The 16,098-nt window shown below is 49.1% G+C and overlaps 1 protein-coding gene across 1 annotated transcript in view; it reads right to left on the bottom strand.

Moving 5' to 3' along the window:
• Positions 1-16,098, bottom strand: part of EXD3 (exonuclease 3'-5' domain containing 3) — a 246,180-nt gene that overhangs the window by 190,671 nt on the left and 39,411 nt on the right. Inside the window, exon 3 of the mRNA XM_066332574.1 lies at positions 1,437-1,549. Coding sequence (XP_066188671.1) covers positions 1,437-1,473 — 37 coding nt within the window. The 5' untranslated portion in view covers positions 1,474-1,549. The remainder of the gene's footprint in view (positions 1-1,436; positions 1,550-16,098) is intronic.

Here is a 16,098-nt window from a genome sequence, read left to right as displayed (position 1 = left end):
GGACTCCAAGAGCAACCAGGACTAAGCACTTCAACAGGAGGTGTAAAATGTACAGAAGTGATACACTGAAAATGTGTCTCTCTGGACAGATTCATTCCTGTGCCTCTTTTAGAGAGTGGATCTAAACTCAAATCACAACATTTATCACACCTACAAAAAATAAGGCTGCAATGAGCAATCTATGAATATTCTGATCAGACATTTCTCATAAGCACCCATGATGTATTATAGAGACTTGAATGGTCTTTTTCCCCAAACCCAGCTTCTAGGTCCTTCTGTGGATGATTCATGAATCTCCATGACATCCTGTGTGTCATCATCACCTGTTCACAGTAATAAAAGTCTGTGCTGAGTATTAGAGAATAGATATTCCATGCTACCTGAGGAATTTTTCTAAAACTTTCCATTTTTGAGCCCCAGATTCAAACCCATGGACAATGGTGAGGGATTTAGTGTAGGCAGATGCTCAGAACTCCAAACTGCTTTACTCCAGCCATGTGGCCTGGGACAGCCAGAGGAGGGCACATGGGTGGTGGCTCTGAGGACCCTTCTCCCTGCTGGCCCAACAAGCAGAGATGCCAGCAATCCCCTCATTTGTCTGGACAAGTTTGCCCAAGTGAGTCTGTAAAGAGGAGGAAGAAATTCTCAGGACTCTTGAAACAAAAGAAAACTCCCCAAACCTGTGAGCAGACAGCTCTCCTAACAGTCTCTATTTCTGCCAAAGGCCTCAGACTCAGTGAGTCTGAGGTCAAAAGACCTCACCCATGATCAAAGGGTGGGGAACAATGGGAACTGTCAAAAAATAGCCCTCACGTCAGAGCTAAGAATGCCCCCTGACACTTCCAAAAAAGCCCAGGCTGAGCAGAGCCTGGGAGGCCACAGGCACAGCCCCTGGCATCCGCCTCTCTCAGCACAAACCACCAGCAGCACTCAGTGAGCCTGAACTCCCACAGCCAAAGATGGGGATGGAAGAAGAGAGCAAACTTATGGCAGGTCTGAGCCAGAAGTAACAAATTCCTGTCCATCCAATCTCTCCAGCAGGGACCCTGACCCTCAGACTTGATGGGACATACCTGACAATGGTGTGTGCACATCTTCCCTTACTGCAAGGGGTAACCAATTACCAAAGCAATTGATGGGAAAACTAAGTTATGGCAAACAGCAGAATGACTTGTCTAACACAGTAATAAAACCCCTGTGTTCTTCTGAACTGGTGAGAACTTATTAAAAAATTGCTAGAAAAAATTTCAACACAGACTGGAATTCTAAGAATGCTGATATGCAGATGTGGACAGGAAACCTCAAAGATCCAATAATCTTTATGGCATGCAATTTAGCACTGATTCACACGTTTTGCTTGATTTGTGACTCAGCATTCTCCTCCAACAGCAGCAGGAAAATAAAGGGAAAACAAATCATGCTGAATGAAAACTCACCTGTGGGCTCATCACTTGAGTAACTGTCCTCGTTCATCCTCCCAAAGGCGGCACCAGGTCAGGACGCTGAGGCTGGAGGTCTAAACTCAGAGATGCAGCCCAAGCTCTTGCTGCTGGGAAAGAAAATGCAGAGTTACTGTCAAACTGTAGGAACTCCACCCTGTGTGAGAAAGAGAATATTCTATGTGTGGTCTGTTGTCCTTGAATTTAGCAGGACAGTGGAGAACCTCCATTCCTGCACAACTTGGTGTAGGAGCCATAGGACATGTGCCTGAAGATGAGAGAATGCAGTGGGAAACTGAATCGAGTCAACCAAGAAGCACTGGGAAGGGGCATCTGGGAGCCCATGGAAGGTAAAACAACATGTAGTTAAAAACACAGCTGGGTTCCTGGAACAGGCTGAGTTCCAGATTTGAACAGCACCAACAGGAGTCCCTAATGCTCTTCACTTGAGTAGCCAAACAAAACCTCTGCACAGGGTGAAGAGTTGGACTCAGTGATCCTGAAGTCCTTTCCAACTCAGCAGATTCTATGATTCTATGCAAGTCCCAGACCTGCCTACCTAACCCCAATCTGGACAAACAGCCCATGTGAATGTGTGTTTCTGCCACAGCTACACAGCTCCTCCTCTTTGTTTGCTTGCCCTTCCACTGATCATCACATCTTGACTGTGGTAGAGTTGGGAACAGAACCCATGTCTCCCAAATCCCAGTCCAGTGCCTTAACCACCACATCCTTCCTGCTGAATCACACTGCAGGATTGTTTATCAGGAAGGAAATTCCCCCTTGAGAGCACTCACTCTGAGTGTGCTGGTGGAACACAAATGCTTAGAAAAACACAAACAAGGAGGCAATAACAACAAGTGATTGAAGTCCCTGTACTGGCTGGAGGCACAGCAGCACCTTGGTTTTCTTGTGGAGCTGTGGAAGCAAGCCCCACGGAGCAGGACAGGACACAAAACAAGCAGTGCATCCAGATGGCCTCCCAAGAAGAGCCTCCTGCTCTCCACAGATGATCTGTGGCTCTGGAAGCCTCTCCCCTACATTTAGCATGAAGTGTATGCTGCTCAGGGTCATTCCAAAGGTTTTTGGATTCTCAGCAGGCACTGGGAAGGTCACCTTTGGGAGCAAAGCTGCCAAGTGTAAACAGCTGTTGCTGTGATCCAGAGGGTCAGAATTAACCTCAATATGTTGTGCAAGCAAAGGGCCCTCACTTTCTTGAAGGTGTTTAGCTCAAAAACAAAAACAAAAACAAAAACAAAAACCCCCAAAAAAACCAACAAAAAAAACCAAAAAAACCCCAGGGTGTATATGAGGAGAAGATACCAAAAATGGAACAAATATGTTTTTAGCCCAAGCACATTTTACCCCATCAGTCTCCTAGAAGACAAAAAGGGCTGCAATTCATCTACAATCTGTTGAAAAATACAAACTCACTGAAATGGCAGATTCATGGTCCAGGGCTCTGAAGAATTTGGCTCTGCTCAGCAGTTGGGCAATTGGAAGAATTTCCCCATTCACAAGCAGTGGCTTTCCAGGTTGTGTCACATGGGACCTCACCACAGTAACCAACAAACCCAGGCTTGGGCAGAGGGCAAAGCTTGGACTGAATCTCAGGACACCTCATTTAAATGTCACTGCGTGGGAATTCCAGCAGAACCTGAGGACTCCTGGGGGACAGGGAACCAAAGCCTCCCTCTCAGTGGCATCCTGGGGTCACACCCAGATCTAGAGCAGCTCTAACAAGTCCTGAGATGGGGCTTCTACTACAGAACAAGTTTATCACCAGATACACTTTGAGGCACTTCAATTCCTTTGAACAGTAAAAAAAGTCACAATTTCTCCTCAGGGCTTCTTTTGACCTTGACATGATCTGAAATTCCTCAAGTCTCACTTTTTGACATCATATGAGAATAATTCTGGAATTAACATGAAATGTAATTCCATTGTTCTCCAGTCAAAAGGCTATTCTCTCATTTCTTGCCTGCTATTTTTGGGGTCAGGATCCAGTTTGTAGCTTTTTCCATTAGGTCTAAATCAAGTGTGTCCAGGGGGACTGCACGTGCTCAGTCCTGCAGGATGCTGTGATCAGTGTGCAGAGGTGGGTGATGGCCCACAAGAAGGCAACTGCTGGTATGGGTGTCTCCTGCTTGGTTCAAAGAATTCCCAGTATGGAAACCCAGTACAGAGCAGCCAAAGGAAAAGACTTCTGCACAGAGCTGCCAAACTGCTTCTCCAAGGACTGCTGGCTTTTCTCCAGAGCAGGTGTGGTCACTGTTGAGCTCTTGATTTGGCACTGGTGCCATGCAGGACTGTTTTGCTTTATATTCCAGCCAAACAAGCTAAGGGTGTACACAGTCAGCCTTAACACAGACTAACACAGCACTGAGGGAGAGGGATGGATGGATTGATAGAGGGATGGAGGGATGGATGGATTGATGGATGGATTGATAGAGGGATGGATGGATTGATGGATGGATGGACAGTGTCTGACACCTGCCCTGCCTGCAGCTCAGACCTGCCCCAGGGGCAAAGCAGCTCCCAGGTATAATGGGGACGGTGTGAACAGAGGTCTCATTCTGCTTCCTCAGTAACAGCTGAGGCCACAGCCACCACCAGACAGGGAACTGGGGGCCACTGGTTTCCTTCTGAGTGATTTCTGTTCAAGCAGAGCCATTGCTGGGCTAGAGTGAACAAGGTGCTCCTGACCCACTCTGGGAACAGCAGGAAGTCTCACTCCTGACAGTCTGTTAACTCTCCAAGGGATCAGCTCTGGGTTGGTATCTCAAGCTCTGCCTGAGCTGTGGCTTCCCTTAAAGCTCAGAAATGTGGTGAAGTGACTGTATAAAAAAATTTCTGTCTCAGAAAATGTACTCAAAACAAAAAAAGGAGGTTTCTATTCTGCCTGGGTATGGAAAAGATTTGAAAATGTGAAGTGAGAGTAACTTAAATCTTTAGAAACAAGAAAAGAAACACTACAAAGCAGTGCTTATTTGTAGGCCTTTCCATATTGGGATTTTGAAGCCTATTTCACATTTTTACAATCTTCTTTTTATTGCTTTGGTGGTACAGAACATATAGGCACACACAGCAAAAGATATCACAGAATTAGAGAATCCCCTGAGCCGGAAGGGACCCACACGGCTCATCCAGCCCAGCCCCTGTCCCTGCCCAGAGCCCCACCAATCCCACCCTGGGCATCCCTGGCAGCGCTGGCCAAAGGCTCCTGGAGCTCTGGCAGCCTCGGGGCCGTGCCCATTCCCTGGGGAGCCTGGGCAGTGCCAGCACCCTCTGGGGGAAGAACCTTTCCCTGCTCTGCAGCCTGAGCCTGCCCTGGCCCAGCTCCAGCTCTTCCCTGGCTCCTGTCCCTGTCCCAGAGCAGAGATTGGAGCTGCCCCTCGGGAGGAAGCTGCATATTGCTCTGATGTCTCCAGTATCATGGACCCCTCCCCAGAAAAAACATGAATTAGGAGATGGGTGAAGGAGCTGCAGTCCTAGGAGTGCCTGCAAAAGCATCCTCTGAAGACCATGGTTGGATTTTCATTGGCTTTTACAGACTTTGGATTCTGTATTCAAACCCAGTTTAGCTTCAATTTAGCTCCCATCAGCTACAAACCCAGCACTTTATTCTTCACAATGCCCCAGGTAAGCTACACCACTAAAAATTTCTGCTTAAATTCTGCTACCTCAGGCTGCAGTGTGTCACAGATGATCTGCCTCCTGAGCTCTTTCACAAGCTGTGTCTGTAGCATATGTTCTTTTAAAGTGGGCAGAAGTGATGAAGAGGCTGCAGTCATTCTGCACCTCAAGTTGAAAAGCAAATCACAGTTCCACCTATTTTTACAGACTTCCCTTTATCACATATATCTTTAACTACTCAAAAATAGAAAGTTCACTTTGCTGTGATACGGATATAGAAAAAAAACCACCGACACAAGCAAAAAATAAAAAAGAAAATTCAAACTGGGCAACGTTCAGCCAGTGCCTGCCATGACTCCAGGCCTGTGTGAAGAATCCCAGGCTACCTCCACTCCAGAGCCCTGAAAGCAGCAGGGTTCCATAAGCTCCCATCTGGACAGGGCTGCTCAGCACCACCAGGACCACTGGCGCAGCAGAAGCAAAGGGGCCAGGACACAACCCTGCCTCCTGTATCAAGTAATTTGATTGGAGCTTATTCTAAGGAGATCACTTCACTTGAATGGAATGTTTATTAAATGATTATTGACTTTCGATAATTTATGAGAGTAATTTAATAAATTCCCACCATTCGTGCCATAATAAGATTCATTGAAGGCGCTGAGGACTCAAAGCAGAACAGTCATGGCAGAAGGCAGCAGAGCCATGCTGCTCCAGAGAACACCCTCTGCCTCATTACCTGAGACATTAAAACTGGAAAGCAGCTGACAAAACATCAACAGATGTCTGTCAAAGTCTGTTGGATTTTCGATGCTGTCCCCTCAGCATAGCGAAGCCTGCCAGCTTGACAGGAATGTATTTTTCATCGAAGTTCCTGTCCAAGTTCCTAACATCAATAAGCAAATTGTTGTGACCCCAAGGGCCTAAGCACAACCTGAACCCCTGGAGGAAGCCCTGGATACCAGAGAATGTATCTCCTTGTATGCCTGCGGAGTTCCACGACCCAGCTCTCCCTGCTCATTTCACTCCTCTTGTCCATCCATCACCTCCTGCCTCTCGGAAATCGAGCCCCGGACACAACCGGCGCCCCCGGAGCGGCTCCGGGCAGCGCTGCCAAGGCTGTGCTGGCGCTGGGTGGCTCTGGTCGTGCCGCAGCCCCGGAGGCTGGGCGGGCTCGGGATCAGGTGCTATCCCCTGTGCGCTCCCCGTGCTCTCCCCGCGCTCTCCCCGGCGCGCTCCCGGTGCTATCCCCGGTGCTATCCCCGTGCGCTCCCGGCGCGCTCCCGGTGCTCTCCTCGGTGCGCTCCCGGCGCGCTCCCGGTGCTCTCCCCGTGCTCTCCCCGGCGCGCTCCCGGTGCTCTCCCCGTGCTCTCCCGGTGCTCTCCCCGGCGCGCTCCCGGTGCTCTCCCCGGGCTCTCCCCGGCGCGCTCCCGGTGCTCTCCCCGGGCTCTCCCCGGCGCGCTCCCGGTGCTCTCCCCGTGCTCTCCCCGGGCTCTCCCCGTGCTCTCCCCGGTGCTCTCCCCGTGCTCTCCCCGGTGCTCTCCCCGGTGCTCTCCCGGTGCTCTCCCCGTGCTCTCCCCGTGCTCTCCCCGTGCTCTCCCCGTGCTCTCCCCGGCGCGCTCCCGGTGCTCTCCCCGTGCTCTCCCCGGCGCGCTCCCGGTGCTCTCCCCGTGCTCTCCCCGGCGCGCTCCCGGTGCTCTCCCCGGCGCGCTCCCGGTGCTCTCCCCGGTGCTCTCCCGGTGCTCTCCCCGTGCTCTCCCCGGCGCGCTCCCGGTGCTCTCCCCGGCGCGCTCCCGGTGCTCTCCCCGTGCTCTCCCCGTGCTCTCCCCGGCGCGCTCCCCGTGCTCTCCCGGTGCTCTCCCCGCGCAGCAGCCGCGGGGCTGTGGCACCCTCTGCTGACAGACCCGCGCGGGGCCGGGCTCCCTTCGCTGCATGAACAGCGCGGAGTTTAACATTCAATCTGCTCGCTCAGATATTTCTGTAAGATTACACCGAGCACAGCAGGCCCGTCTGCCCCGGGCCTGCTCTGGGAACCGCGCACAGCCCGCACAGGGGCATGCCTTACTCTCCTGTCTCCGGGGTCACTAAACCCCCTGGGATTTATCATCCCTTCCACCTCCCAGCACTACCCAGCTCCCTGCAGGCAGCATCGATCCTCTCCCTTACTAATGAAAGGTTTGTAGCTCAGCCACCTGAGGCACTCATCCCCGGGAGGGACCTGTCCGAACCCTTCTGATGCAGGTTACCCTCAGCACACAGTTTCCCGTGTCACACAGCAGCAGTGACCTCTCCCTGTCCTGAGCACGGCACAGGAGCCGTGGCAGAGAAAGGGGAGCTGTGCCTGGCAGGGGGCTCTGGGCCATTCCCTCCACCAGGACAGCCTGGCACCCAGAAAGGACGGGGAGGTGACACACACACCTTGGTCATGAGTCTGGCGTGTCCAAGCCCCAGTGTGTCACGCAGAGACATCCCAAGGTGCTGACTGTGAGCAGTGACACCCACCCTGCTGAACCAAGGCACAGCGTCCTGACCCTGCTGAACACGGGAAGGTTCCCGGGGAATAGGGAACACCAGGAACAGAAAACTCTGTGTACAGGCAACAGAGAAACAGAAACCTGATAGTCTGGGATGTGTTAACTTTCAGAGGTTGATTTTCAGTCTTGTTATTGTCTGCATTTTTCTGATTCTTGCTTCTTCTGTAGTGGTGTGAAGGGAAGGCTGTGAGGAGGTGACAGCACACCCTGGGTAAGGCACAGAGAGCTCACGGGCTGAACACACTGGCACTTTCCAGTGTTATTTCAAACTCATGCAGGCTGTTCTTTACCTGCCAAAAGCGCATCTGCACTTCAGGAGAAAGAATATCAAAGGATCATTTCACCTTCAAACCAGCACCTTGAACAACCCCCCCCCAAACAAGGAACATCTTTGGAAATAGGCAGTGTAGGTTTTCTGCCAGAATCAAAGTGTAAACAAAAATTCTCAGCAAACAGAAAAATAGTTCAGCTGAAGACACTTTACGAATTTCATTCCAATTTCTGGCTACTATTGAATACTGCTATAATATAGAAAAATCTGGAAAACTTTAAAATGTCAGGGGACTAAATAATCAGGGCGATTGTAATATAACATGTAAATCCTTCTTACCAGGAGATCCAGCAGAGTTACTTTAAATGCTGACAAGTCAGTCTCTCTTGAGCTCTCTCATGTTAGAAGAGCTTACTTGGCTTGCTTTTTTCCCGTCCCAGAACAGCTTTTGTTAACACTGTGAGCATAACTCTGCTGGGGACTCAGTGCAGGACTTCAGCACTTCCCAAACAGAGCCAGAGCTGTGTCAGTATGAGTTCTTCAGACACTCTGACTGCTTCCCAGCGCTTAGATTTCAAGTTTAGGCAGCAGTGTTAAACCAGTATTACCAACATCTGTCCAGTGGTCTCTGATGGAATGTTTGAACATTCCCTCCTGGATAGCTGAGGAAGCTTTATTATCTCTCCTAAGCATATTCACTTTTTTTTTTTTTTTTTTTTTTTTTTTTAAGCATGAAGCATGCTCCAGAGTCTGACACCTCTAAGAGGCTTTGGCTGGACAAGCTCTGACAGTTGTGGCCATGGCAGTTGCAGCCATCATGTTGCCAGATGTTTGTCCCCCCTTGCCCTGCCAGGACAGCACAGCTGGCTGGGTGCCTGCCTGCCCGAGGCCTCAGCTCACAGTTCTGGCACATTAATGAGAACAGTAGGTGAAAGGATTTGTATAAAACTTCTGGGCTCTCACACAGCAAGGCACAAATGTCTGAGTGCCGCTGCTGGGCAGGGTCAGAGCAGTGACACAGGGACAAGGGCTGAGCTCACCTCTGGATGAATCCCACAGCTTGTGGCTGTCCCCAGGGATCACCCAGAGACACTCTGCAGTCACATCCCCACTGCACAGTTTTGGGGCTACAGCTGTGTTGGTAAAAGTACAGTAAATGCAATCACCTCTTGACTGACATATGCTCCAGCAAATTCCCAGGTGAAACAGAAAGAATTTCATGAATCATGGTGTTCAGAGAAGAAAGGAGGGAGGAAGGTTTGTCTTTGATAAAAGTGCCTTTTTTCCTCCTCCTTTATTTTTAATAGTGTTGAAGCTTTCCTTCTCCTCAGGGTTTTGCTTGAATACCTCCAGATGTAGATGTAACACTAAACAAAAAGCTTTTACAGGATGGATGAGTAATTTTAGAAATCTGCTAAATTTTCTCCATCTTGACCTGCTTCTCTCCCTGATCTCCCTTTCCATTCACTCACAGGAGCTGAAGCTCCACTGCATGGATTTCTCCTTGAGCACTTTCACTCCAGACCACGTCTAACCATGGATCAAAGCAGAATAATCCAAGGATTTCCTCTCAAATCACCATTTCCTCTGTTTTCCCTGTTACTAGCAAATCCCTCCGATCCCAACTGTCTGCAGCTCCTCATCTTCCGCCCTGGCCAGGAGTTCCTCAGCAGCCCGAGCAGAGCCCTGCAGCCTGCACAGCTCCCAGGCCACCCTCAGGGGCATGGGCAGCTCCTTGACTTCTCCCAGAGACACTGTTACTATGCCTTGGAAACCGTGCCAGAATTCAGAAGCTCCACAAGCTATTGGCATTTTCATTTCCTTCCAAGGTTCTTGCTGTGTTTAACTCAGATCTCCTTCTGAGTTTTTCCTCCCCAAGATCTGATATACTGAATCAACAATGAGCAGCTACTTGTTTTAGTAAGTTTTGCCTCTTATTTAATTTCTGTTTGCCTTTTGCCCACGAGTCCTCCCCTGTCCTGCAGGGAGTATCCTCACTGTTGATGGCAGCAAGGAGAGGAACGCTGGAGGACAGGAGGGTGGAGGGGCAGGAGCTGCAGCACAGATCAGCTGCAACATCTGCTGATGGCTGAACAGCTGGAGGAGACAGTGGCTTTGTTGTGGCTGAAGATCCTGACTGCTACTTGGAATATAAATTAAGGGATGACTGATTGCTGGTCTGAGACTTTGACCAGTAGCTCTCGTTACAAGACCATGCCTTACAATGCACTTGTGGCTTTGTTTCCCCATCCTCTGGAAGGAGCAATCCCACCCACTGGCACCTGAGGGACTGCCACCTGTGCAATGTCCCTGTTCCCTCTCGTTCTCCCTGAAAATGTTTCATTTCACTGTCATCACCGGATGACCTCAAGGTCAATTAAGGCTGCTTATCAAATTCAATTAAGATTTTGTCAAGCAGAAAGCCGGTACCTGCACCACACTCTCCTTGTACAATTCCTCACACTCACACCCACAGCAAGAGATACAACACTCTGCTGGAATGGAGGAATAGTGTCTAATCCCACAAGGTCAGGACAAAGCCAAGTGACATTATTCACCACACACTATGCACTGACTTTTTATCTCTTCCCAAGCCATGTCAGTGTTATCTCCACCATGCCAGATAATATATTGCTTTCAATACTCCTTCATGGGTAGTTGTTCCTCAGGCTTTACATCCTGAATACATTTAAAGACCTTCTAAGCTCAGATCTAGAGACCTAAGCTTTTTCAGGAAGTAAAGGGCTAGGGAAGCAGATTCTGAATGCAGTGATTGATTAAGCCACCAGTGCGATTAACAAGGTCACCTTTGATGGCATAAATGGCTTTTACAAGGGATGTTGGTTTGTAATCAAGTTTGTAGAAGATGATACTGTACATTATGAGAGTCTTGAAGTTGCAGTTTTGTTCTCCTGGCATCACTCCTAGAAGGCCAGTACAGAGAAACTACTCCTGAAACTCCTGCGTAGGGAGCCAGGTTTTCCACATGTCTGGAAGATGGGTCTCCAGCAGCCTCCTCCTCACCCTTTGGTTCTCTTTACAATGCACAAGCAAAGGCTGCACCCTGCAGCCTCCTCCTGCCTCACCCCCAACACCTGGGTCAGACTGGGAACAGAGCTCTCCAGTTCAAAGGCTCAGGTTAATTTTCACAAGTGTTTTGAGCAGCGACATGCACAGCCACTGTGAAACATCTGCTCAGATCAGCAGATCTCAGGAGCTACAGACGTCTCCACCACTGTCTTCAGAAGTTGAGAAAAATGCAGCCTTGCCCATCTTTTGGACTGTTCCACATCCACAAACTTTATTTACCTGAAAGGCATGTGTTTTCTCAGTATGATTTATTAGCAGTAGTTAGAGTTGCAATGATCATGCTCTAATGTTTCAGAAAGTACTACAGTTTATGCATAGTTTTAACCACCTTTTGAAAAACCTTTAAGTAGTGATGAATCGACCCATAAAATAATACAAATCTCAGAACGAACATATTATTCTCCTTTAGGCATGGGCAGGGATATCTGATTTTTGGCTGCTAAATGATTTGGCATCTGAACAACTGGCAACAAAAAACAAAAACAAATTTTCAAAGCGAAACAGCAAAACTGTGGGCAACCACTGGCAAGACTGGGATTCCTCCCCTTTGCATTTGGACATGAAATGCCACGTCTGCTCTGGGATTCTCTGATCTAACTCACCTGTTCACAGCACAGCAAGTCAGCTCCATCAAGATAGTTTGTGTCTGCACTTCTCTGCCATGAAGCCATGAGCACCTCTGCTGTAAAGTACAATGAACTCACAAGTCCTCACTTGATCAGAGAATCTCACCCTGTGGTTCTCTCCTGCCTCACTCCCCACTGGAGTCTGCAGATGCCTACCAGAAACTGCAGTGGCTGAAAAGAAACCGAAGGGAGCCCTGGTGTCTCCTCTGGTATCACCAGCCCAGCCAGCCCCACTGCTGGGGTGACCCTAGGTGACACCAGCTCGTGGTGGGCTCTGAAGGACCAGGATACCACGGGCTGTTATCAGCACATCTCAGCTGAGTGAGAGATCAGCTCCTCGGGTTCCTCCCTAAGCCCCCAGCAGGCTGCACGGTGCTCAGGGTCATGCAGAGGATGTGATGGCAGCAGTGCTGGGTGTTCTGGCTGAAGCCACAACACAGAGGTGTCCTGCTGCATCTCCTGGTCTCCCCACTGCTCACACCACATCTCTTTCATGGCCACACACTGTCATGGGAGCTTTGACACCTGTATGAATGTGAGCAGCAGAGCAATGTCTCTCCTGTCTATATTCCATGCCAGAGATGCAGCACAGAGCAGGGTAGGAAGCCTGAACAGCTCTCCCTGCACAATGAAGACAGATCCCAGAAAAAGGGCAAGAAACAGGAAAGGCACAAGCTGAAAAGATCCATCACTGCTGCTTGTCACTGTCCCATGTGTTGCTCATCTTGTTTGAGGTCACTTTGGATTCAGTCATGACCTGACTGCACCTCTGCAGAGGATCCTTTCTCCAAGCTCTGTGTAACCCTGGGCTGCTGCAGTCCCTCTTCAGGGATTTTTCTCAGGCCAATAATTGAAATAAAGTGCAGGAAAATTGTTATTTAAACTCAGTTTCAGAAAGGAAATTTCTCACAGCCTGATGGCAATTAAGGAAAACATTATCTGGTGGCTGAGAAGCCATTGACTTGGTCCTCAAATAGGGCTGGATTAGGAAGAACTTCAACGTCCCCCACTCCGTGCAGGTAATCCTGGTTGCACAAGCACATTTCTCACCCTGCCCTTCAGCTTCTCCAAAGCCTCTGGGACACAAAGAGGAAATCAGAGGAGACATGCTGAAAATGAAAAATTGCTACCTCCTAAAAATTATTAATCACTCAAAATGGCAAAACAATACCCTTTGTCAAAGTGTGGGTGGTGAAGTTGGCACAGCTCCTACCAAAGAGGAACTTGATCTTTGCTGGTACAACAGCAAGAAGCAGCATCCTGTGCTAATGAGATACTTGACCTGAATTTCTTTCAAGGTGCTTTTGCCACCTCTTTTAGCTTAAGTTTGTGGGAAACAGGAAGAGAGGAGCAGCCTGAGGCAGCAGTCACCGGAATCAGAAACATCACAGGGCTGCAGAAAGAGGAAAGTTGCTAATTGAGAGAAATTGATGGCCGATTGTATTTAGTGAGAGGCAGAACATCTTATAGAATGCTGTGCATCACCCTAGGAAGCTGTAATAAGAATATAGAGCCAGGGAATGGCTTGGGTTGGAAGAGAAGCTCATCTCATTCCAGCCCTGCCATGGGCAGGGACACCTCCCACTGTCACAGGTTGCTCCAAACCGTGTCCAGCCTGGCCTGGAACACATTCAGAGATGGGGAGCCCACAGCCTCTCTGGGCAACAAGCAAGGCACAAACCCAGGACTCCAGAAACTTCCATGAGATTTGCAAGCAGCAGGGGTCAGCTGTGAAGCCCCTGCTCAGCTTCCCTGGGACACTCTAAGCCCCACACTGAGGGGTAAAGAATGAGCAGAAAGAGGCCCCAAGGGCAGCATCTGTGTCCTGCTAACATCTTCACAGTTCCAGGCTGCAGCTATGTTTGCACTCTTTAATTAACCTGGAGAAAGGTTTATTTTATACAGATTATTTTATTGAGAGCTGGGACACAATTGCAGCCCTCTAAGACAGGAGCACTAAGAACTCTAAGAGAACAAATGCTGCTGTCTCAGAGGGAGGAATTCTGCCCTCGGCTTCCCTCAGCTCCATCACTGTCCCTGCTGCTGGGAATGCTGAGGGCACTGCTGTCCCTGCCTGGAGCAAGGCAGGATGCTGACACATGGCACAGCCTCCCTGCTCTGCCCCAATCAGCACACAAAGAGGAAGCTGGTGACGGCCAGATCAGTCACTGGAAGCCACAATGACAGCCTGTCCCCAACGCTGGACAGTTAATCCTGATGCACAACCCCCCTGTGAATTTAAAACACTTCCTCCAGCCCCTCTCTGGCTGTGGTCAAACAGCTGATGACACATGCTCTGATAGAGCAGCAGGGTTTCTGCTGGGGCCACAGAACACTACAAAGCGTGAAAAGTCTCCAAGAACAAAAAACAACAGGAGGCTTAAACCTTAAAAAATAATACACACACTAAGTGGCTTCTAATGTTGGTTTGAAAGTAAGATACAGCAACAGAACATTTTAGGTAGATTTCATTTTTAAAATTGCATTTTCTACAACATTATTTCTTATTACCCAGAATGTGCTGTGTGTAATTATTTGTGAGTATTAGGGCACAAAGGCAGATGCCAATTTAAACCCAAGCAAACCACTGCAAGTCCAGCAGGATGTTAAACATAAATATTTCATGGCTGAGCTGGAATACTTTCTGAAGTACTGAATATTGATTTAAATCCTGTTTTTGAGGAGTTACACAGATGAGAATCGATGCTAACACAAACACTGCAATGTATTAGTTAAATTCACTCTCTACTCATGACTTCTGTATTTCAAATTGGATTTTATAGTAAAATTCAGAAGCAGGGTGAAGCCAGTGTAACACTGTACCACTGCACACACTTGGAATTCAACTGCTTCACACCCACTTGCCTATGCTTAATTAATTACCTCCATACACAGATTCTCATTCTGGTTCAGTTCAGAGTCTGTGGAATTCAATCTGGTAATGCTTGCCACAGATTAAAAATTAAGAAGAAAGGAGCAAGGGAAAAGCTATAGAGTTAAAGAAGACTAAAGAGTTAAGAAGACTAGTGATACCAGAATACACACATGAAAAAATCAGTGCTTCCAAGTGTAACTCACATTGCCTCCCTCTTCCTGAATGCTCAGAACTAGTTCACAGGCAGCTAAATTATAATTCTGCTTCTCAGATAACAGAAACTCAATTTAATATGCTCAAAGTCAGCAGCTCTGAGACTTGGAGCAGAGCTCTGGAGACCTGCAGTGCTCCTCGGGAGAAAGGAAAAGCCCAGGGCTCACAGGGAGGATGTGCCTGCTGCACTAAAAGGCAGATGCCTTCAGAGCACTGTATGTTCAGTCATCTCTTTATCAAACCCTTAACTAATTAAACAATCCTCATTGTCCGTGTGACGGATACCCTGTAACCATAATGGGATAATCTGCCTTTCTCCTTTTTCTCTCCCTCAATGCCCCCCAGCAGCTGGGGGATGCAGCGCCCGCTCGCTGGGAAGCCTCGGCTCATCTGTCGCTGCCCTGCTCGCGGCCGCACGCAGCATCAGAAGCCAAGCCTAGCACAATGACGCCTCAGACACTGCAACAATCCATCTGATCCTGGGCCATCGGAGAGTCCCTGGCCACGGCGGGGCTGGGTGAACAATCCGGGGAGGAAAGAAGGGATTCCTGGATAGAACTGACAGTTAAAACTCTATTGATCTGCAACGGCAAACGATGCTCCAGCAGAAGCATCTCCAGCACGCTCCTTTGACTTGGTCCCAGGGAAGAAAGAGTCTGCTAACACCAAAGCTTTGGTCAGATGGCACCAGGCTTGCTTTCACATCTGCACATACTGCAGCAAAAGCTGTTCCTCAGCTGCTGAAAGCTCAGCGAGTCCCACATTCAGGGATTGCCCTAGCCCCGGGTACCCAAGGGAACAGCTCAGCTCACAGTAACCCCATCTGTGGATGGGTCATGACCAACAGCAGTTACAGAGGGCAGCTATTTTCTCATGTGAAACAAGGACAGCGTTTCAGTAGGTTGTAAAAACCAAAGGTTTGCCCCTCTCTGTATTCCTGGTGGGGGGGATGTCTTCCCTACAGCCCTCTCCAGTAGCCCCTGTCAGCAGAGGTGCACAGCTCTGTCACCCCAGGGATAACCAGGATAAAAACCATTCCCCGTCCCAGCTCTCCTTCATCAAAGTGTCTGTTTTCCTACTTAGACCACAGCAGCAGTCTCTACTGATTTACTGTAAGAAATTCAAATAACCCAGTATTTGAATTTTTGAATCAAAATGCAATACCTGAAACTGAAATTAATCACTGTTACAAGGCACATATTTCATAGGGCTGTCATTCCCAGGAGTGAAGCAGAAAGCAGGTTGGTAGGCAGCCCTTTCCTCCCAACCGAGGCTCCCGAGCCCTGAGGACACAGGCTGGGACAGTCTGTCACTCCTCTCCAGTGTGCTTTGGTGGCAAAGGCCACACAGGGCTCTATGACCAGAACTGGTGGCCACGGTGTCATTGATCCCAGGCTGTTCACTCGGATGTGCTGGT

Source organism: Sylvia atricapilla, chromosome 19 (genome assembly GCF_009819655.1).
Source record: "Sylvia atricapilla isolate bSylAtr1 chromosome 19, bSylAtr1.pri, whole genome shotgun sequence".
In the NCBI taxonomy this organism is placed as follows: domain Eukaryota; kingdom Metazoa; phylum Chordata; class Aves; order Passeriformes; family Sylviidae; genus Sylvia; species Sylvia atricapilla.
Note: the sequence above shows the minus strand (reverse complement) of the source record. Positions and strands in the feature narration are given on the sequence as shown.